The sequence below is a fragment of the Notamacropus eugenii genome, chromosome 1 (assembly GCF_028372415.1).
Source record: "Notamacropus eugenii isolate mMacEug1 chromosome 1, mMacEug1.pri_v2, whole genome shotgun sequence".
Taxonomy (NCBI): domain Eukaryota; kingdom Metazoa; phylum Chordata; class Mammalia; order Diprotodontia; family Macropodidae; genus Notamacropus; species Notamacropus eugenii.
The window spans coordinates 706567242-706591077 of NC_092872.1; the positions used below are offsets into that span (position 1 = coordinate 706567242).

General features: G+C 41.5%; 1 protein-coding gene across 5 annotated transcripts in view; it reads left to right on the forward strand.

The window, feature by feature from the left end:
• Positions 1-23836, forward strand: part of ACSF3 (acyl-CoA synthetase family member 3) — a 250324-nt gene that overhangs the window by 217263 nt on the left and 9225 nt on the right. For all 5 annotated transcript variants that reach the window (XM_072636361.1, XM_072636357.1, XM_072636359.1 and 2 more), the window contains 2 exons: positions 5996-6130; positions 10589-10700. In XM_072636361.1, coding sequence (XP_072492462.1) covers positions 5996-6130; positions 10589-10700 — 247 coding nt within the window. The remainder of the gene's footprint in view (positions 1-5995; positions 6131-10588; positions 10701-23836) is intronic.

Below are 23836 nucleotides of genomic sequence, written 5' to 3' on the forward strand. Positions count from 1 at the left end.
CATTATAGCCTTTTCTTTAGATCCTGACTCCATCATCCAGTATTTAGTTTTCTGCCCAGCTTTGATAAGCCAGTCATCTTTGCCTTTGTCCAAGTCATTAATTAAAATGTTAACAGTTTAAGTAAGCAACAACTGATTTCTGGGATCCTCCCAGGGGAGAGTTCATTCCAAGCTGATATCAAACCATTAGTGACTATTAATTAGATTATTCAACTACTTCTGAAATATACATAATAATAGTATATTCCTGGGTGAGAAGGCCAGAGGGTTAGTTGGCTGTTTCTCCAGCACTGAAGGAAGTTCCAGGATGCAGTAGAGGCAGAGAGATGTGAGAAGATAACCCACCTCGCTTCGTTGCAGAGGCCAGAAGTCCACGAATGTGGCATGTTACATATGTTTTCAGATTTTTCTGGTGTATTGATCTGTTTTGCTAATTGTTTTTTTTTTCCTTTTCTTTCTTTACAAAATATTTCTTATAAGGAGGGAGGAGAGGAAGGGATACTGAAAAATTTCGGTGATATGAAACAGAAAACAACAATCTCAGTAAAATGTGTTTGTTAAATGTATCTCAAAGAGATCATAAAAATGGGGAAAGGACCCACATGCACAAAAATATTTATAGCATAGCAGCTCTTTTTGTGGTGGCAAAGAATTGAAAATTGAGGGTCTGTTCATCAGTTGAGGAATGGCTGAACAAGTGGTGATATATGAATATAATGGAATATTATTGTGCTATAAGAAGTAATGAGCAGGTGGACTTCAGAAAAACCTGAAAAGACTTACATGAATTGATGCTGAGTGAAACAAGCAGAACCAGGAGAATATTGTATGCAATAACAGCCACATTGTACAATGACTGCCTTTGATAGACTTAGCTCTTCTTAGCAATGCAAGGACCTAAAACAACTCCAAAAGACTCAAGATGGAAAATGCTATCCTCATCCAGAGAAAGAACTTTGGTGTCTGAATGCAGATAGAAGCAGACTATTTGCTCTCTTTTTCTTTTGTTTTGTTTCTTCTTCCTCATGGTTCCTCCTATTAGTTCTAACTCTTCTTTATATCATGACTAATGTGAAAATATGTTTAATATGAATGTATAATTAGAGCCTATATCAGATTGCATGCCATCATGGGGAGGGGGGAAGAGGGAGGGGGAGAAAATGTAAAACTCAATCTTATGGAAGTGAATGTTGACCACTAAAAATTAATTAATTAATTATCAGTTAAATAAATAAAAATGATGCCCATGTACCCATGAGGAAACCAAGCCTAGGAAAGATGAGGTGATGTTGTCATATGACAAAGACACTCCAAAAAGTTAGAACTAGACCATAAAACCAGGTCTTCCAGTTCTTCCCCTATACCATGATCTTTGCTACACTACCAACTCTACCTCTAGGTACTAGAGACATTTCTAATGAAACACCACCTTCTTTTTACTTATCCACAGGAAATGGGTGACCTGTATAATGGCCTGGGTTAATATGGAATCTCTAGCATTGTGTTCTGCTTGGCTGCTATGAAACCAGCAGTAAAAAAGGCACCTTCAGCACCAGTGAATTTCTCAGTTCCTTTAACCAGGTCTAACTCTTATCTCTCCATGCTGAGGACTAGAAGAAAATATACTCCAAATCACTGGGCTCTGTTGATCCAGCTCTCCTTCTGTACGTCTGAGATTGCTGATTTGCCCAGAAATCATGGTCAGCTCCTGTGTATGAGCTTTCAGACCTCTGCAGTAAGGGCTGTCAGTGAAACCCCAGTGGGGAATCAAGCTCAGTGTGTGAACACAATGGTACCTTGCATCATTAAAGAGAGAAGAAAGATTGACATATAGGTTAAAGCTAAGAGCCCCCTGGTGCTCCTATCAAGAGTCTGAAATTGAAATCAGAAGTCGGGAGACACCTTCCCTCCTCCCTCCGCCTGTAGCCCCAAAGGTTGGCAGAGGCTGTATTAGCAGAATGTGCCTAATCATGTTAAGGAGCTATCAAAGTGCAACAGTTTGTTAACCATTTATCCAGGTTGTGCTAAGATGACCTGATCCTCCATCTTCCCAGAACCAGGAAGAGTGACCAATTACCGAAGCCCATCTGCCACACTCCATTCTTTTCCTTTCATTCTCCCACCCTCCTTCTGAACCCTGCATGAGGAATTCTAATCCCATTGACTTTCTTCTCCTATCATCCCCAGTGACATCGATGCCCTTTCATAATTACATTTCCTCCTGTTCCCCCAACTGGAAAAATTACCATCCCAGCTCCAGTGCCACAGTTGTCAGATTCACGTCTCCTGCTTTTTTGTTGCATTTACAAACTCCTTAATTTGAGGATCTCAAAGCCATTCTCAAGCATGGCAGTGAGCCTCCACAGGCACAGCTGGAGACACTAAGCCCCAGAGATATTTGGTGATTTTTGTCAGGGACACAGTTCAAGATGGGATAAATTCCAAGAGCAGAAACCCATACTCCCAGAAAAATCCTCCTGCTTGGGCTGCTCATTTCTAATTTCTCCCCTTGCTAAGTATTTCTTTTGTTGAAGAGTGATGGAGGTAGACAGACAGACAGGCAGGCAGGCAGGCAGGCAGACAGACAGACAGATAGATGATAGATAGATAGATAGATAGATAGATAGATAGATAGATAGATAGATAGATAGATAGATAGATTTCAGATTTTGTTTAGTGTTTAGATCAAAAGATCCTTTGGGAGAGAGTCAGTCATCAAGCAGTTTTTGAGCACTTACTATGTGCCAGGCATTTTGGGGATGCAGAAAAAGATGAGGGGAGGACAATTAGTCTGTAATCACTTGGTTGCCTCTTGGGTGATCCCAAAAACTCAGTGATGTATGGCTCTTAGCTCTCTTTCCAACACACATACAGCTTAGTAAATGGTCTTCATAAATCACTCAACCACGAAGTGATTAATTTGGGGGCCACAACAATTCATGAAGACCATATGCAGCTCTTTGACTTGACAAGGTGGGCCTTCAAATGATAAACACCCAGTCCACCCCTGGCCTATGTTAGATGGAGATTTCTAGTTTCATGGTCAACAAATCAAGAAGCATTTATTAAATACTTACTAGGGGGTGAGGGGGGAACCAAGATGGCCAAGTAGAAGCAGGAACTTGTAGAGCCTCTCCCCCCCAAGCATGTAAAAAATGACTCTAAACAAATTTTGGAGCTGCAGAACCCACAGAATGATGGAGTGAACCAAATCTCCAGCCCAAGACATCCTGGAAGGTCAGTGGGTCACACCGGCTAGAAGCAGAGCACAGTCCATCGTGGGTGACATAGGCACAAATGGGATCTGAGCATGTCTTGGGGGGACTGAATCTTGGGCACCTGTGTTGGTTTTCAGACTTCCTGACCTCAAAACACTGAGGACAAATTGGAAGGTCAGTGGAAAAAGCCTGTCAGACCTGTGTGAGAGAGTAGAGCGTTCTGGCCCCAGCCCCAGAGCAGAGGAGGGAGTGGAAGAACTGGCAGCAGCAGTGGCAGGAGCATCAGTTTTTTCAGGAACTCTAAGCCCACAGTTTGTGGAGGGATCGAGCGGTTGACAGTATACCCCTACCCCCCACCCCCACTGGAAGCAGAGAACCACCTTGACAAAGAGCTCAGAAGTCAAGTAAATGTCTGGGGAAATGAGCTAAAACTGGAAAAAGAATCAGACTTTAGAATCTTACTTTGATGACAAGGAAGACCAAAATATACAAACAAAGTCATAGCTCCTCCATCCAAAGTCTACAAGAAAAATATGAATTGGTCTCAGGCCATGGAAGAGCTCAAAAAGAATTTTCAAAATCACCTAAGAGAAATAGAGGGAAAATTGGGAAGAGAAATGAGTGATGCAAGAAAATCATGAAAAACGAGTCAACTGCTTGCTAAAGTGGACCCAAAAAATGCTGAAGAAAATAACACCTTAAAAAATAGACTAACCCAAATGGCAGAAGAGATCCAAAAAGCCAATGAGAAGGATGCCTTAAAAAACAAAATTGGCCAGATGGTAAAGGAGGTCCAAAAGCTCACTGAAGAAAATACTTAAAGATTAGAATGGAGCAAATGAAAGCTATGAAAAATCAAGAAATTATAAAACAAAACCAAAGGAATGAAAAAATAGCAGACAGTGTGAAATATCTCATTGGAAAAACAACTGACCTAGAAAATAGATCCAAGGGAGACAATTTTAAAATGATTGGACTTTCTGAAAGCCATGATCAAAAGAAGAGCCTGGACATCATCTTTCAAGAAATTATCAAGGAAAACTGCCCTGATATTCTAGAACCAAAGGGTAATATAGATATTGAAAGAATCCATCGATTGCCTCCCAAAAGAGATCCCAAAAGGAAAACTCTTAGAAATATTGTAGCAAAATTCCAGAGCTCCCAGATCAAAGAGAAAATATTGTGCAAAGCCCGAAGAAACAATTCAAGTATTGTGGAAATACAATCAGGATAACACAAGATCTAGCAGCTTCTACATTAAGGGATCGAAGGGCATGGAATAGGATATTCCAGAGGTCAAAGGAGCTAGGATTAAAACCAAGAATCACCTACCCAGCAAAACTGAATATAATGCTTCAAGGGAAAAAATGGTCATTCAATGAAATAAAGGACTTTCAAGCATTCTTGATGAAAAGACCAGAGCTGAACAGAAAATTGACTTTCAAACACAAGACTCAAGAGAAGCATGAAAACATAAAAAGGAAAGAGAAATCATATGAGACTTACTAAAGATGAACTGTTTACATTCCTACTTGGACAGATAATATTTGTAATTCTTGAGACTTTTCTCAGTATTAGGGTGCTTGGAGGGATTATATTCATATAGACAGAGGGTACAGGGTGAGTTGAATATGAAGGAATGATATCTAAAAAAATAAAATTAAGAGGTGAGAGGAATATATTGGGAGAGGGAGAGAGAGAGAAATGGAATGAGGTAAATTATCTCTCCCATAAAAGAGTCAAGAAAAAATTTTGCAATGGAGGGGAGGAAGGGGGAAGTGAGAGGAAAAGAATGAACCTTACTGTCATAGGATTTGACTTAAGGAGGGAATAACATGCACATTCAATTTGGTATGAAAATCTATCCTATAGTGCAGGAAGATTGGGGGAAGGGGATAAGCAGGGCCAGGAGAGATGATAGAAGGGAGGGCAAATGGGAGGAGGGGCTAATTAGAAGTAAACACTTCTGAGGAGGGACACAGTCAAAAGGGAAAATAGAATAAATGGGGGGGCAGGATAGGATGGAGGGAAATATAGTTGGTCTTTCACAACATGACTGTTTTGGAAGTGTTTTGCGTGGCTACACATGTATAACCTATATTGAATTGCTTGCCTTCTCAGTGAGGATGGAGGGAGAGAAGTAGGAACTCAAAGTTTTAAACACAAATGTTAAAAATTGTTTTTACATGCAACTGGGAAGTAAGATATACAAGCAATGGGGTATAGAAAACTATCTTGCCCTACAAGAAAACAGAGGGGAAGGGGATGAGAGAAGGGAAGGGTGTGATAGAAGGGAGGTCACATTAGGGGAAGGGGTAAACGGAATGCCTGATGTCTTGGGGTGGACAGAGGGGAGAGAAGGGGAGAAAATTTGGAACTCAAAATCTTGTGGAAGTGAATGTTGAAAATTAAAAATAAAAAACTTAAATGCTTACCAGGTACCAGGCACTGTATTATGCACTGGGGACACTGAGAAAGGCAACAGTCTAATGGAGGCTGCTTGGTTTGTTGGTTAGTTGTTGTCCTTCATGCTTGAAGAGGACCAAAATAACATCACTATGTTGGGGTCGGAGTAGGAGACAACATACAAATAACTTTGTATAAACAAGTCATATTTAATTCCACAACTTAGAGACAATAAAACATCAGCTAACCCTATTGCTTGGGGATGGCATTTGCTAGTTAGTATAACTATCCAGTAAAATGAAGCTTAGCAAGGTTAACAAGCAGTGTAGTTAAAGGAATAAACATGAACAGGGATTGTCTCTTTTTTGCAGGAGATACAGCCGTGTTTAAGGATAACAGATACTGGATCATGGGCCGGACATCCGTGGACATCATTAAGAGCGGTGGCTATAAAATCAGTGCTCTGGAAGTGGAGCGTCACTTACTGTGTCACCCGAGCATCGTGGGTAAGTGCCTACTCAACCAGTGGCTTCTCCAGTTTTTGGAGAGTCTCCCTCTCTCACCTGGGCTGGAAATGCAGCGACTGGCCACACATGGGCCCAATGATAAGTACAGAACTTTTACCCTGCTCCATTTTTCCTACCTGGGACTGGATTGTCCCCTCCTTAGGCAGCCTGGTGGCCCTTCTCTCCCAGGAACTCACCATGTCAGCGCTGGACTTGGTTCAGATGCTTCATTAGCTTTCTCCCCACATTCAAGTGACCCACTGGCCGCAGCCTCTGCCAGTTGCAACCAGTCAATCAATAAACATTTACTAAATGCCTACTAAGTTCAGTAGAAGGAGTCACAGATGTGTACCACCACACCTCTTTTCTTTTTAGAGCTGTTTTAGAGTTTCAAAAAATTAATATATGATCTCTAATAACTTTTTTGAAATTTGATATCATCTTCATTTCCTAATAATAAAAATAAGAACAATAGTATATTGAACATTTTTAAGGTTTGGAGGGCATTTCACATAATCATTTGATGCTCACAGCCACTCTGGGAGGTAGTTGCTGATATTAACTCCATTTTATGGTTAAAGAAACTGAGGCAGACAGAGTTTAAGTGACTTGCCCAGGGCCACCCCACTAGTCAGGGTCTGAAGAAGAATTTAAACTTAGAGCTTCCTGACTCCAAATCTAGCATTCTATCCCCTGGAGCAGCTAACTGCCTTTTCTGTCTCCTCTTCTTTGTGTCCTCCTTCCTTACAGGAAAGAATAAAATGAAAGAGAGGTCAAAAGGTAGTTAAGCAAAATTGACCAACACACCACGGATAATACATTAAATCTTCCACAGAGTTCCCTATCACTGCAGAGAAAGGAGGGTCTCATCACTTTTTTTTAGCTCCAGGCTTAACCAAAAAATAAGTTTTATTAATGCCATTTGTCTTTACATCATAATCATTTCAGGGGAAGAGGGGGGGTGCAAACTCTTTCAAATCGAGCCTTCCTTTATAATTGCCCCCAAAATAAATTTCAGCAGAAACGCCTGATGCAATGACCAGATCCGGCATGTGTACATGGAGGATTCTGTAATCAGGCCCCAGACAAGCTTGCCTCTCTCTGTTGAGAGGAGGAGGGCATGCTCTATTTACTTTCCAGGACTATCGTGAGTTTTTCTCTTTATCCTGAAGTTGGTTTCCTCTCATTCACATTATTGTAGTCCTTACATGTAATATTTTGGTTCTGCTCATTTTAATCTGTATCAGTTCATACAGGTCTTCTAATGGTTCCCTGAATTCCTCATATTCATCATGTCTGGCCATTATTATCCTACCACTTAAGGGATATTGAGTTGTTTCCTAAGGTGATGGTCACTCCAGTGTCTTCTGATGGTAATATTCATTACCTCCAATTCCTTATCCACTGCCTTCTTGTGGCATGGAGGTGACCCTGGGCTACTCTACTGGATTCTAATGCTGGCAGACTTTGCTAGGTTCAGTGGTGGGCTCTGTATCTGCTGTCTGAGGATTAGTCTTAGTCAGCTGAGAGAGTCTGTTCATTAGGCTGGCCTCAAGTCAATGAATTTTTGGGAAGACACACTCTCAAAGATTATCTACTCAGTTGCAAAGCATATACCTACCTTGACAAAATCACATTGGAAAAGGGATTTAATGGAGGTGATGAAAATTAGCATCAGAAAAAGAGCCCTGATAACTTTTCTGGATTTTCCTTTGATCATTGTTATACCATCAGTCAATGCCATAGCTTCTTAATATCAAAGCTTAAGCTCTGGGCCAGTTTTGGTCATGATATTACTAACCATGTCATAGTCTGGACCCTAGATAAACCATTCTGGATATCCTGAAGTTCATAAATTCTCCATCTAGAAAAACCAGGTAATAAGATAGGATCACTTACAGGTTTAAATACTCAGTAATCGTATTTTATTTGTTATAGTTGGGGAGGGGCTGAATTCAAAATCTGGGATGCCATGTTGGTTGAGAGCTAGGCATCAAGTGGAACAAGACAGACTGGTGATTTTTGATCTTGGTGACATCTCTGGCTCCTTATTAAGATTATATTCATTCATTACTGATCTTGGGGAAACTGTTAAGACAGAATATTCCTATAGGCTGGAACAAGTGAGGACACCAAAGAATATGAATAAACAGAATTATAAACTATTGCCAATCATACAAAAGAAAGCTCCAATTTGCTAATAATAAATGCACATCAAAAGAGTTCTGAAGTTTCACTTCACAAACAGAAAATTGGTAAAAATGACAATAGATGGAAATAGGGGTTGTGGAAAGACAGGCACACTAGACAATGACGGAGTTGTGATTTAGTCCAACCAACCGTTTTGCAAAGCAGTTTGAAATTATGCAAATAAAGTGACTACAATGCCTATAACCTTTGACTCAGAGATTCTATTACAGGGCACAAAACTCCAAGGGAGGTAATTGATAAGAGAAAGTCCCCATAGGCACCAAAATATATATCTTAACACTTTGTATGGTAGCAGAGAATAGGAAACAAAGTAAATGCCCATTGATTGGGGAATGACTTTTAAAAATTATGAATTTAATAGACAATTAATTACTATTCTATAAGAAAGGGCAGACAGCTAGGTGGTACAGTGGATAGAGTGCTGGGTCTGGAGTCAGGAAGACTCATCTTCCTGAGTTCATATCTGGCCTCAGACACTTACTAGCTGTGTGAGCCTGAGCACATCACCTGTTTGTCTCAGTCTCCTCATCTGTAAGATGAGTTGGAGAAGGAAATGGCAGACCACTCCAGTATCTCTGCCAAGAAAACCCCCAATGGGGTCACGAAGAGTCAGATATAACTGAAACAACTCAACAGCAATAACACATATACACCACTCCTCTCACTGAACAGCAATATATGAGATAGACAACATATAAGATAGATAGTGGATTGTAGAGACAGTATCAGGTTCCACATACACTAATCTATAGAACTAGGTGATGCAGTAGATGGAATGCCAGTCCGAGACTTAAGGAGTTTTAAGTTCAAATCCAACTTCAGACACTGGGTTATGTGACCCTGGGTAAATTACCTAACGAGTTTCCTCAGTCTCCTCATCTGTAAAATGAGCTGGAGAAGGAAATGGCAAACCCTCCAGCATCTCTGCCAAGAAAACCCCCAATGGGGTTACTAAAAGTTGGACATGACTTAATGGCTCAATGACATCCGCAAAAGAAAGGATGCACAGGATCAGTACAGAGAAGTCCTGAAAAGTGACATGAACTGATGCAGAGTGAAATCAGCAAAACCAAGACTCCACGGTCTACAGTGACTCCAGCAACGACCGCAAAGCAGCCAAAGCTGCGGGTCGTCATGCAGATGTTCAGATGTCTTCAGTGCATTGATCTGTGTTGTGAATGTTTTATCTCTTTTTCGTCTTTTTTTAGTTTTTTTCTCTTAAAATAATATTCCTTGTCACATGAGGTGGCTCTCGAGGTGTGGGGAGGAATGCTAAAGGAGAAACATTAAGTGTCAAAATGGGGAATGAAGGCAATGTCTTTAGAAAGAGCTAACAGGGACTTACAACTCAACCTGAATTTTAGGACAGGAACTTTGCCCCTGTCTTGGGCAGGGAAGCCCAGTTTCCACTTCTGGCCTCACCATCTTTATCCCTGGATATGGGCTTTCCTTACTAGTGACTTTTCCATCACTTTTCTGTGGATTTGACTATGAGTATGACTTGGTGGGAATGACAAGGCCCCAGGTATATATGCCATCAGGACTCTGGGTTCCAGGAGCTTGGGGACCTCACAGCTCCTTGTTCTAGTTTAAACACAGTTTAAAGTTTAAAACACAGCCCCTGCAGGCCTTGGTAGTTCTGAGAAAGGCAGAGGCCACCTAGAGACTCAGCATGGAAGAGCACAGCCAGAGTCTAGACACCTTGGGCAAGTCACTTCCCCAGTTTTCCCCTCTGTGAAATGAAGGGGTTAGATGAAGGGGTTAGGTCCTTTCCATTTTACTGTAATTCTGTGCTTCTTTGATCTCTTTAGGCTGTGGATTAGAGAGAAGCTCCTTTGCCAAGTATGGCTGGGTGATGAGGTCTATAGAGCGCTGGACATGGAGTCAGGAAAACCTGAGTTCAAATCCTACCTCAGACACTTGCTAGCTGTGTAACCTTGAGCAGCTTCTGTTTGCCTCAGTTTCCTCATCTCTAAAATGGGAATGATAATAGCACCTTCCCCTCCCCCATGATTGTTGTGAAGATCCAATGAGATAATATTTATAAAGCGCCGTATAAGTATTAGTTGTAAGATGTTATCACTATTATTATTTCAACTTGGGCCTCCAGCAGTGACTAGATTGTTCACTCCTTTAACAGCATTATGGTGTTATGTTCCTCATCATTTGATTTGTTATCTGAACCTCCTAGAGACTTTGTCCATTATGTCTTCAGAGTGTTTTCAGACTGCTTCATTTTGTCCACAGATGTGGCTGTCATTGGAGTTCCAGATATGACATGGGGCCAGAGGATTACTGCTGTGGTCAAGCTTCGTGAAGGCCACTCACTTTCTTACAAGGACCTGAAAGAATGGGCAAGGTATAGAAATTATTTGATTTTTTTAAAAATCATATTTGAATTATTATTAAATATTAACTATTATTAACATTATATTTTAAATGATTATTTGAAATTATACATGCCAAATTATTCCTGCCATCATCATAAACCAATTTTAGATCAGCCTTCATGAGGAGAGGACTGGGGTCATTGTAAAACACAGTATGATTCGGGGATTGTTCAATGAGAGGCTGCCCCTCCTTTATTCTCTTCCCCCTGCCCCAGAACTATTTCCCTCCAGCTCAAATAAATAGATGCTATACTTTTCTAAAAGTTTTATTTATTTTTAACACTCTTTTTGTCTTAAATTTTGAGTTCCATATTTTCTCTCTCCCTCCCACCCATTCGCCACCCACTGAGAAGGCAAGCAAAATATCACTTATGAATGTGAAAGCATGCAAAACGTATTTCAGTATTAGCTGTATCACAAAAAAAGCAAGGAAAATAAAGAAAAAGAAAATTATGCTTCCGTTTGCAGTAAGAGTTCATCAGTTCTCTCTTTGGAGGTGGATAGCACTTTTTGCATCATGACTCCCCTGGAATTGTCTTGGGGACAATTGTATTGATCAGAGTAACCAAGTCTTTCACAGTTGATCATCACTGAAACATTGTTATTACTGTGCACAATGATCTCCCTGTTCTTCTCACTTCGTTTTGCATCCGTTCATATAGATCTTGCCATGCTTTTCTGAAACCACCCTCCTAGTAATTTCTGATAGCTCAATAGTACTCCATCGCAATCATATGTCATAACTTGTTCAGCCATCCACAATTGATGAGCATCCCCTCAGTTTCCAATTCATTGTCAGCACAAAAAGAACTGCTATAAATACAATTAGGTCCTTTTCCTTTGATCTCTTTGGGATACAGTCCTAGTAGTAGTACTACTGGGTCAAAGGGTATGCGCAATTTCATAGATCTTTGGGCACAGTTCCAAATTGATCTGCAGAGTGATTAGACCAGTCTGTAAGTATACCTATTTTTCCTCATCCCCTCTAACGTTTATCATTTTTGAAAGGTGTGAGGTGGCACCTCAGAGATATTTTAATTTGCTTTTCTTTAATAAAAAGTGATTTAAAGCATTTTTCATATAATTATAGATAATTTTGATTTCTTCTTCTGAAAACTGCCTGTTCATAGCTTTTGAACATTTATCAATTGTGAAATGGCTCTTATTTTTATAAATTTGACTCATTTCCCTGTACGTATGAGAAATGAGACCTTTATCAGAGAAATTTGCCCTTAAAATTTTTTTATATTACTTCATTGTCTATGGTACCTTTTAGCAAAATGTAGTTTCCCTCATTATTTCTTTTAATTAGGTCTGTTTTTGCTTTTGCTTTGTCTATTACTACCCCTGCCTTTTTTACTTCAGCTGAAGCATAATAGATTCTGCTCCAGCTCTTTGTTTTATCTGTGTTTGAGTCTTTCTGTTTCAAGTGTGTCACTTATAAACAACATATTGTTGGATTCTGATTCCTAATCCATTCTGCTATCTGCTTCCATTTTATGGGTGAGCTCATCCCATTCATATTCAGTTATGGTTACTAACTGTGTATTTCTCCCCATCCTATTTTTTTCTGCTTATCCTTCTCTCTCTCTCTGTCTCTCTCTGTCTCTCTCTCTCTCTCCCTCTCTCTCCTTTTTTTATTTTGTCTCTCCTCAAAAGTCTGTTTTGCTTCTTACTGCTGCCTCCCTTCATCTACTCTCCCTTTAATCACCCCTCTTTCTCATATCCCTTTTCCTTCCTCTTTCCCTTTTAAATAACACAGATTTTTATATCCAATTGAATGTGTGTGTGTGTGTATATACACACACACACACACACACACACACACACACACACACACACACACACACACACACATATATATATAGTCTTCCCTCTTTGAATCAATTCTAATGAGAGCAAAGTTCCAGTATTGCCCACACCCCACACATTTTCACCTCCACTATAAAAGTTCTTCCTTGAGTGCCTAATGGAAGTTATACTTATAGAGATAGAAATCTTCCCTTCATTCCCACCACTGAGGGCTGAGAAGTCTTTTAAACCAAATTTGAAAGTATTTCCTCCAGTCTGACCTCAGGGAATCTGGACTTGGAGTATAAAGTGCAGCACTGTGGGCAGACAAATAGGAGCATATGGGGTGATCCACCCCCAATGTGCTAGGAGCAGAACCTTTGGGGACTATCAAGGAAAGGGTATCTCTCTCAATCCAGAGAGGAAATGTAGAGGGGGAAAATGTGTTTGACTCTATCAGAGAAATCCATGTGGATGGAGCTGAGATGCAAAGCAAATCCAGCTGTAGAAATAAATTATTCAGGATGAGAGGCATAGAGAAGGAATATTTGTGAAGAAGCAGACAGATTTCTTATTTCTTTATTCCTCTCTTGCCCCCAGATCAGGAGCAAGATTGTTAATTAGCTCTGTTCCAAAGGCCTGCTCTAAAATGCAAACACTCTTGGGGAGGAGGGGAGTTAATGCTCTATTTCACCCTCCAAACAGAAGTGCGGAGACCTCAATTGTCTTTGTTTGAAAGCAAATTTGACTCCTGAGCGCCTCAGCCTTGAAGCTGACTGCCCTTCTTTCTGTGATGTGACTGACCTGTCATATGCCACACTTCCTTGAGAGCATTCACAAAGGTAGACACTCAGCCCTCATCACCCCAGTCAAGAGACCAAGCATCCCCTAAAATAGAGGATAGTTTTATTCATTTGTTCTTGAAATTCTTCTCTTTTTTATCCTGAATGTTAATATCAACAAACAGTAACATTGCCATTTTCAAAGAAAAGAAAAAAGAGGTTATATATGAAACCATGAATTTCTATTAATGTGTATTCAATTTAATATGATTGTGATTATCTTGCTCCCCCTTCCTTCTGGTCTTTGGCACTCATTGACACACTTTTCTTTTTTGTTATCACTATAACTGCCCTGCCCCATAATTATCCCTACTCACCCACCCACCCCCAGCCAAATGAGAGCCTTCTCTTGTAATAAATAAGCATAGTTAAGAAAAACAAATTCACACATCTGAAATGTATGCCTCATTCTGCCCCTGTGGTCTACCACCTTTCCGCCGGGAGATTTCAGTCTTCAAGACAGTCACAACCTAAGGCTTTCTCAGGGTAACCTTTCTTTCTGTTCTCCTTAAAGACAGTCTGACAACCAGACTTTGCTCTTCCTCCCTCCCTTATCATGTCCCCGCTCCTTTCTCCCCTCTTTTTACCTAACCTTGCTGTGACTCTCCCTCCCTTCTTTACTCTACCAATGTTCTCTCCCGGTTCTTCCCCAGAAAGAGCTTGATGATCTCCACTCTCTGTTGACCTTTTGTCCTCTCTCATCACTTCATCTCAATGGTCATGGCACTAGCCTCCCCACACCCAATAGTATTTGATAGGTAGTACTTGTTACAGCCCTAGTCACAGCCAGGGTCTAAAAGCAAAGACTCTTGGAGGAAATTTTCAAGTAATGTGGATTAAATTTTAGCTTTACTTCTGTCACATATCAACATACCACCATTCCCAATTTACCCAAGAAATCTTCCTCCTGGTCTCCCTTCCCCCATCCCTCCCCACCCCAATTCGCCTCCTTCTCCTTAGCACTAAAGATATTTTTGGCGCGTCCAACATGATTTCACAAACAGTAGGAATCCTTGTTTCATCAGGGGCGGCACAGCTGGGCAATTAAAGATTCCCCTGGATTTGCAAAATCACAGTTGGAAGACTACAATTTAACAAAGGCAAGGAAGATTCTGGTTGGCCGGTTGCTGCTTTGATTAAACAATTACTTTGGTTTGGGGGAGACATGGGGGGAGGCTGCTTCTCAAGCACCCTAGGCTGAGAGCCTTCCTGGAGACAGTTTCACAGAGTCCAGCTCCCCAGGTGCAAAGTTCTGCTGTCTGTCGAGCATTCAAGGCAGATAGCATGTTAACCCTTTTGTGCCCAAAAGGAGGTCCAGAGAAGGCTGAGAATCTGTATTTCCCATCAGCAGGTCGAGTTAAACCTGCACCTGCTGAGTTTCTGTACTTCTAGTCAATCTCCCTGACTCTTTCTCTGGGAGTAGACATGTTTTTTGCTCCGCGAAGTAATAGATCTTTCCTCCTAGGGCTGCTTGGGGTTATGTAGTTCTCTCCCCCTTTCCCCCATGCTGAGAGGATCTATAACTAAACCCTCCACCATGGTCATCTGCCCTCTATTGAAAGACACTCCCTAGGTGGAGATCCTTTGGTCTCCCTTTTGCAACTCCTCACAGGGTTTAATTATGCATGGTCCAATCCAGGACCCAGGCTAAGAGACTTTTATTTCCCTTTACATTCTAAGACAAGCAGTTGTTAACACCTCCCAGCTGAGCTCCTCTTTCAGGAGGATTTAACCAGGTCATAAAACTCATTGCAAATGCATGGAATCCACCCAGGGTTATCATCTGCTAGAAAAGCAGGAAGAACAAGGCACCATGGGGTACAGAGTGGGGAAAGGACTCAGGCGGTACAGGGGAGATTCCCCTAGAGCACTCAGGCTATCCAGGGGCTATTATGATTAGCCAAAATGAGTGGCAGGTGATTGCATCCATGCTACTGCCAGTGTATTTAAGAGAGAGCCAGACAGTGGGGACAGGACCCTTTGTATTTCGAAAGTGCTCTGGCTTCTATGTGGTGGTAGAAGTGATGGGGAAAGAGTCTGTGGTCAGTGAGTCCAGGGGAGGGACTGATGGAGGTCAGGAGCAAGGCTGGGATCTTTTTCCCCTTGAGTAGTCATTGTGGTGAGCGAGAGTGATCATGGTGGTGTTTCTGTCCAGTTATGACTTATTTTGCTTCAGAGCCCAAACATAACATGCAGCTGACCCAGAGGAGTAAGCCATGATGGACTTTGCAATTTGATTCACCCTCAAGCCTCTTTCTCTGCATTGTACCAGCTGAGCTTGAACTCACTTTTCCCTCCCTAGAAAAGGGTGCCCTTTGGAGGTGTGAGGTGCCCATCATTCATGTCAAAAGGAATTTAATAAGTTCTTAATTTGTACGTGACAGTGGGCTAGTGATTCTAAATTTCTCTTCTAGCAGTGATATCAAAAAATATAAGCTTGGATAATGCCATGGACTTGTCCCTGGCCTTTGAACCTAAGTTCAGAGTGGTCTACTGTCTTATGCTGAATCATGGTAGGCCTTTTCTGAGCATCCTAGGCCTATAAGGTCACAGAGAGGGCAGTTTTCTATCCCCTTACCCTGTAGCTGCCCTGAGCTCCATGACACTGCCTCAGCCACCCCTCACTATGCATAGACAGCTGTCCTCACTCCATGAAGAGACTACAGTTGGTCTTGATGCTGCAGTTTCTATGAAAGTTTAGAAAGGAAAATGGGTAGATGGGGGGAAGGACTCTCAGGACAGCTTGCTGTTTCTAACTACTCCTCCAGGGTCCTGGATCCACTTCACACTTCACCATGATCCCTGCCTTATCATAGGCTGGACAGCTCCCTGAAGTCGACAACTTTCCACCAAGTGACATCTCCTGCCAAGGATCCTCCAAGGGTCTTGCTGCTGAGAGAGTAATGGGGAAGGAGAACATGAGAGAGGAGCTTATGGTTGAAAGGGAAAAGACCTGAAATGATGGTCAGCAACCTTCTCCCATTGCCTCTATGCTGATGTATTAATCAATGACAATCAGAACCCGTCCAGTTACCTTTTTTTCTTATGTGGTCCTTTTGTATTTTTCAAGATGTTTGCAGTCAGGTTTCCCTGTCCACACAGCCCTGTTGAAGGAACTTTTTGCTTGCTTTATTTTTGTGAGGTCTTCTAGTATGTTTTTGTTTTGCCTCTGTGTGCTCCCAGATCCTAGAACAGCATACAGGAGGAGCTTAATGAATGTTGGTGAGTTGATTGATGCCAGTACTCAGGTTGCTCTAATTGAGTTGCTGGGCCAGATCTGCTTGAAACCAGCGTGTGATCTGAATTCAGCTTGGCTTATTCCTGGACCTTGCTGATTTGCTGCTAGCCCCATAACGCACAGACACAGAGCACATTTGTTTCTAGATGTGGTCTAAATTATAGCCCAAAACTTCTCTCAAGAACAAAAAATCTACCTGTTGCCAGTTTTCAGCTTGGCAGTTGAGAAGTCATCCTTATTAACCAGGATATAACCCAAGCCCCAAACCTTAGACACCCTTGACCTTTCCTAGTCTCCCAGCCCCCACAATGCCCTCCCATACCCCATAACCCCTCACATCCTGTCAATCCTAACTCCACACTGTCTGTGCCCCTGCTTTTCATTCTCTCCCAAGTCCTCATTATCTTTTGTCTGAGCTATTGGAAGAGTCTTTTGTCTCCCCACTCCTGACTTCTCATCTTTCCAATCCATCCTACATACTTTTGCCAAATTAGTCTTCCTAGAGCATATTTCTGATCATGTCACAAACACACAGGCAACCAGGTGGCACGGTGGATAGAGCACTAGGCCTGGAGTTGGGAAAACCTTAGTTAAAATCCAACCTCAGACACTTACTAGCTATGTGATCCTAGGCAAGTCATTTCAGCTAGTTTCCCTCAGTTTCCTCATGTGTAAAATGAGCTGGAGAAGGAAATTGAAAACCTCTCCAATATCTTTGCCAAGAAAACCCAAAATGGGGTCACGAAGAGTGGATGCAACTTAAATAACAACAACACACGTATATGCCTCTACTCTCACCTTTCACAAAATTTCTTTGGCTGCCCTCTGCCTACATAAGAAGGATCAAGCTCCTTCATGCTTTGTACCTCCCCTTGCTTTGGCCTCCACCTGATTTTCCTTTGCACCCATGTGTCTATCCTGTGGTTGAGTCAGACTAGATGCCTGGCTGCTCACCAAGCATAGCCCACATTGACCTTCTGCAAAGATTAAGTGTTTCCTCTGCCAGAGATTTCCCCTGCCCTATATCTCCACCTATTGAAATAAATTTGGATGTTCAACCAATTGTTCAAGGCCCAGTTCAGACAACACCTCCTTCATGAAGGCTTCCCTGGTACCCTAAACAGAAAGGACCCCCCCCTTCCTCTTAACATCCCCTATTTTTGTTTAGTCATTTTCAGTCATTTTAGTCAGTTTTAGTCATTTTTTCGTGTCCAATTGTTTATGGCGCTTTTCAGGGTTTTCTTGGCAAAAATGCTGGAGTGGTTTACCATTTCCTTCTCCAGCTCATTTTACAGATGAGGAAACTGAGACAAACAAGATGAAGTGACTTGCCCAGGGTCACACAGCTAGTAAATGTCTGAATCTGGATTTGAACTCAGTTCCTCCTGGCTCTAGGCGTGGCACTCTGAGCATTATGGAGTCACCTAGCACCCATCTCTTGTATGTCACTTATCATATGTCTGCCATTTGTTAGGGTTATTTGTTTACTTCTCTTTGCATGCTTGTTAGTCCATAAGCTCTTTGTACACAGGGGCCGTATTATCTGGCTTCATGTCCCATTCGGTGCCTGCTCCAGTTAGGCAGCTGTCTGCAGCCAACATGTTGAACTGGGTCTCCCACTCTGTCATCAATTAGGAGACACATACCCAGACCCTCGGTGACCTCAGTCCATGCTAACACAGTCTTCAGCATAAAAAACACATGACAAATGTTGTGGTGTTTTCCTTTAAATAGAATCTTTATTAAGGACTTTCTATGCACCAAGCCCTGAGAATACAAAAAACAAGAAAGTGAGATGGTCCCTGCCCTGATGGAGCTCGGTTCTAAAAGACGGAGATAAAAACAAAGTGAAGCTGAAAGTGGGTGGTGAGGACTGCCTCGCCCCTGGCACAGGCAGCAAGTGAAGGTGGAGTAGGTGGGAGAGCTGGTGGAGGCTGGGCCTTCTCATGACAAGGAACCTCCAAGCAGGTACTCATCATCGAGTTGGCCTAAGTAAGCAAAACAAGAGATTGAGAACAGAATGGTCCACAGAGATACATTCTGTTAATGTTCTGCTCTTTGTCTTTGACAGATGCCAACCAGACAGCTCAGATCTCCTCTTTGATTAGGTAGAGTGAGTTGCAAATATTCTCATTTATTGGGTAGAGAATGGTGTTCCTCTAAACTCCCTGTTACAAGACTGGCTTCCATTTAGGATTCAACAGCCACAATTCCTTTGAACACAGTTCCTATGTAGTGCTTTGAGGACGTTTATCCAAGACCCCAGATCTCCAAACCAAAGGAAGGCAATTACTCATGACAATGGCACAGTCTGCTTAGAGCCGTCCTGTGTCTCTCCATTATTCTCTGCATCACCTGCGATTTTGATTTGGAAGCTTGTGAGGTGCCCTTCAGATTTGGGCATCCAAGTTGGAAGCCCCAAGCTTCTGCTGCTGAGTGCTTGGCGGGAGGTGGCAACACCTCCTCCGGGCATCCCCACCTCTTTCCCTAGTTCTCATCTTAACGTGTCTCACAGGCACCAAACCAGCTGCCTCTTCCCTTCAGTCTCCCCTTCTCCCTCTCACCCTGTCTCCCTCCTTTATTTTAAATGTCACTTCCATTTGTTTTCCCCACTTTTCATGCTCACTGGCAGGAGACACATGTCCCTCTTCAGAGTGATTCATTTTGCAGCCTTTGCCTTCGATCCAGCTTCACGGTGACAGGCGCCATCCTGCATTAGAGCCGTCCATATGGCAGGATGTGTTGATTGTTGGGTTCGGAGGCAGGTTGGGGAGTGATGGTGGAGATACTCGGTGGACTTGGCATGATGTACCAGGATCCGTGCCAGGGAGCTGCCTGTCAATGCTGGGCATGGCCCCAGGTTGGTGACATGGAGGCAGCTGAAAGTGAAGGAGAGGAAGAGGAAAGCTCCCCTTCCAAAGGGCAAAGCAGACTTTTTGAATATGAGCTCCCATTCCTCTGCAGTGGTTTTGTCTTCTGACGTTGAAAGTGCTCATGAACTAGCCTCCATTTAGCTGACATTTATATGGCATTTTATGTACATCATTATATCCAACATGCAGTAACCCCTGAGACTTGTAGTATGAGTGTTATTCTTCTCATTTTCCAGAGAAAAAGGAGGCTTAGAAGATGTTAACTCTCTCAGTTAACAACTGAGCTTGTACCTGAACTCGGGTCTTTGGAGTCCAGTGTTCCCTCCACAACAATCACTCTGAGTCACTAAATTGTAAATTTCTTGCAGGCAGTTGCTACTGTTCTTTCTTTGTGTCTTCAGTGCCTAGTATATAGTAAGTGGTTAATAAATGCGTGTTGGTAAATTGATTGATTGGTACATCTCCCCCATGGATATACAGATTCACCAGAGAGAAAAAGAGATTGTGCATACTCTGATAGTGAGAAAGACTGAAGTGTTCTTTAAGGTTTTGACTTCTTAATAACGTAACTGTCTGTTTATCTGTTGTTTTGGCTCCATTATCTAATTTTAGGAGATGATTAGTATCTATTAAAATCTATATATTCTGCTAATTAAAGGGTTATGTTCTTCCTTCCCATATGCAAGCAGACTCCCACACAAACACACTTGTAGGAAGCATTTTTTGATTAGATCATGTGTGTTACAAATATTCTCATTTATTGGGGAGAGAATGGTATTACTCCACACTTTGCTTTTACAGTATTGACTCTCATTTAGGATGAAATAGCCCCAATTTCCTTGAGAGTTCCTGCTTAGTGCTTTGAGGACATTGATCCACTGCCCCAAATCTCTGAACCAAAGGAAGGCAGTTATTGACGACAGTACTCCAGCTTACTTATACCCATCAGAGGTCTCTCCATGATCCTCTAAATCACCTGCCATTTTGATTCTTCTAAAACCTGTTGTTCCTTGGTTCTCAGCCACATAGCATCCCTAGGAAAAGATTGTCAAATGAAGTAATGTATCCAAAGCTTTTTGAAAAATACAAAAGTTGGTCACTATGATCTACTGGAATGTAAACTTCACAGGCATAAGGACCCAGACCTTATGGACTCCTTATATCTCCCCTAGTGTCTTGTGGAGTGCTAGACAACAGTGGTGTGTAACTCAGATAGAGATGGGAGCCACCAAACCATACATAAGCATCCCCACAGGTCACGTATCAACTCAGAAAACCCCATGTTAATATTATATATGTTAGTTATGTGACATTATGTGTTGTATTTTTATTTACTTTGTCAGATATTTCCCAGTTACATTTTAATCCGGTTTCAAGAGCACTCAGGAGTATTGTGGGCTGCATGTTTGAAACCTCTGTTTCACATCCAACAGGCTTTAATAAGTGCTTGTTGAGCTAAATTGTATTAAGCACCAAAAAGTACAAAAGATTTTAAAGTCTGAAGAAAGAAAACTTCATAGCAATTGACATTTCATCCAGCACTTATGTGCTGATAAATATATAGTTTAACAAACCCTTGAGTTTCTTCTTTATTGAGCAGCATATCTTAATCAAACTACTTCTTGGTCTCAGTTTTCCTTTTCAAAGGATATAAGAGATAATAGAAGTATCTGGGAAGTAAGTAGTTGGATTATAGAGAAGGATTTTCTGAAGAAAACCTGTTATTTATAAAGTAACTATGCAATCTTCTAGTTTCTAGTCCAAGATTTTGACTGGTGTATTTTATCTTATGTTCTTTCCACTAAATTTGCATTTGTATTTCTAGACAGTGACTTAAAAGGTAGGAATGACAGGCTTCTGATCAGGAGTGGAGTACACCTAAGAAAGCCTGATAAGAATAATTTGCCTGGAGTTTAGCCAATCAAATCAAAATTAAATTGAAAGGGAAAAAGGAAAGACTTTCTACTTCTATCCTAGATACCACAGGAAGTAGTAGTGGAGGAAGACTCTCAGTAGAGACACAGTAGAGAAAATTCAAGAAAGAGAGAAATAATAAAGTTCATGACCTGAGGTGTCTATATATAGTATCAAACAAGATGACCTAGAAAGCCTAACCGAAGGAAGCAACTTTGATCTCAGTTATCATTGACACTGGTGGATTCGGGGCTCTGGAATGGTATACTTTATTCAAGAGAGAGAAAATTGGTGGTGGGAGGGTGGAATGAGTAACTATATTAATAAAAGGTACCTATGTGAGGAAATTCCGGTACCAAAGATGTGAAAATCAATGAAAGTAGGAAAAAAACCCAATATATTCATCAGGTAAAAGGAAACAGATAATGATTTTGAGAAGCAGGTCACAATCCTGACCCAGAAGCAAAATAGAATAGTGAAAAGAGATTTGTTTTATCCAGAATCTGCTGGAACTCTCAGGCAAAAGCAGAGCAGCTAATAATTTCCTGACTTTGCTAAGTGATCATTCCATCCTTCAAAAGGAAGAGGAATTAACAAGGAGAAAATTCTATTCTGGATCTGATTTTCTCCAACAAGGAAGTAATGAACTGGGGTAGAAGTTATGGGAGTTTTGAGGGGAAATAACTTGTATCTTAGCAGTTGTGATAGAGAAGGAAAAGAAAAGCGTGAATAGTCTAGCACATACTCTAAATTTAGGGAAAATGAATTTTAAAGGGTTCATTAAAATGTGGGGTCCCATGAAGTATAGCTTTAATGATGTCATCTCCAGAGGAGTGGGGAAGATCTAAAAAATGAAATTTGAAGACACAAAGAAACAGTTCTGATGAAGAAGAAAAGGGGCAGTGGTCTCAAGAAACCAATGCAGGTGTATATCCCAACTAATTTAGGTTTTAAAAAAATCTCATTTTCATTGATATTTTTTGTTTTTACACAATCTTTATTTCCAAATATATTTTTCTTCACTTCCCAGCTAGTAAATATCCCTTGATATAAAGAGTTAAAAAGAAGAGAGAGAAAAAAGTCATTCAGCAAAAAATGTATCTGCTAGCATATGAAATATTCTACACACATAGTCCCCCACGTCTGCCCAGAAGGGAAGAAGGTATATTTTCTGAGCTCTTCTCTAGAGTCAAGTTTGGTCACTATAAATAATTACACAGAGTTCTTCCTTTTTTCTTCCTGTTTACACAGTTGTAGCCAGTAAGTACATTTTTTTCTTGGTTCTGCTTACCTCACCCTGAGTCCGTTTATCCATAGCCTTCCCGTGATTCTCTGAGTTCTTCACATTTGTAATTTCTTACAGTACATTGATATGCCATTACTTTATGTACCACGGTCTGTTTAGTCATCGTTGATCAGCACTGATTTTGTCTCTTAAGCCATAAAAACTTGCATTTTATATTTTTAAAAGACTTGATATAACTAATAATATTGATATCTAACTTTTAGATGCTGTTTTAAAGTTTACCAAGCACTTTATATACATTATCTCGATTGATCCTCACAACAGTCCTGGGATGTAGGTGCTATTTTCATCACTTTACCTATGAAGAAACTGATGCTGAGAGAGGTTGAGTGTCTTGCCCAGCTGTCTGAGGTGGAACTTAGGTCTTTCTAAGTCCAACTGAAGGATTCCCTTCACTCCAAAGAGGAAAGCAAAGGCAGGTAACAGAAGGTGAAGACAGAAGTGTGTGGCCCAGTCCTTTAGGGGGAGAGTCACTAGTGCTAAACCCCAGAAGGAGCTGAGGCTGGCAGAGAAAGACAAGGATAACTAGAATTTTGTTTGTACATGTGTTGGGGGTAGAGGAAGAAGAATATCAAAGCAGGAATAAAATCTCTGCTTGGGATGCTAGCTACGCGCTAAAGATAATCAGCAGTGGAGGGAAGACAGAAGCTACTGAAGTCACATTTTGCTCCCATTTTCTCTGCCAAGGAAAATGATCTCTGGACTAGAAAGAACAGAGTAAAAATGACTCATGGGGAGCTGATTGACAACCGAAAGACATAAGGAAATAGTAGCAGGTCATCTAGGTAGCCTTGATGAGTCCAGTCATCTGCTTCAAACAACGTCCTTGTGCACCAAAGGATGATCAGAGGTCTGAGGCCCCATGGGAGGGACCATGGTATGTCCTAGTATCTTCAGATTGCTTGTATGATTGATCAGACACAGAGGTTGTCACAGAGGTGGTTTGACATCAGCTTGGAAGGAGGGCTCCATTCAAGTGCCCTACAGATCTAGGCAGTTCAGCTTTGTCACCAGTGACATGGATAACTTGACATCAAAGTGGCCAGTGACCCCAAGCTGGGAGGGGTAACTAACACACTAGATGACTTTGTCCAAGCCTCTCCCCCCACCCCCACCCCCAGCCCTGGAATGTTCTCTCTCC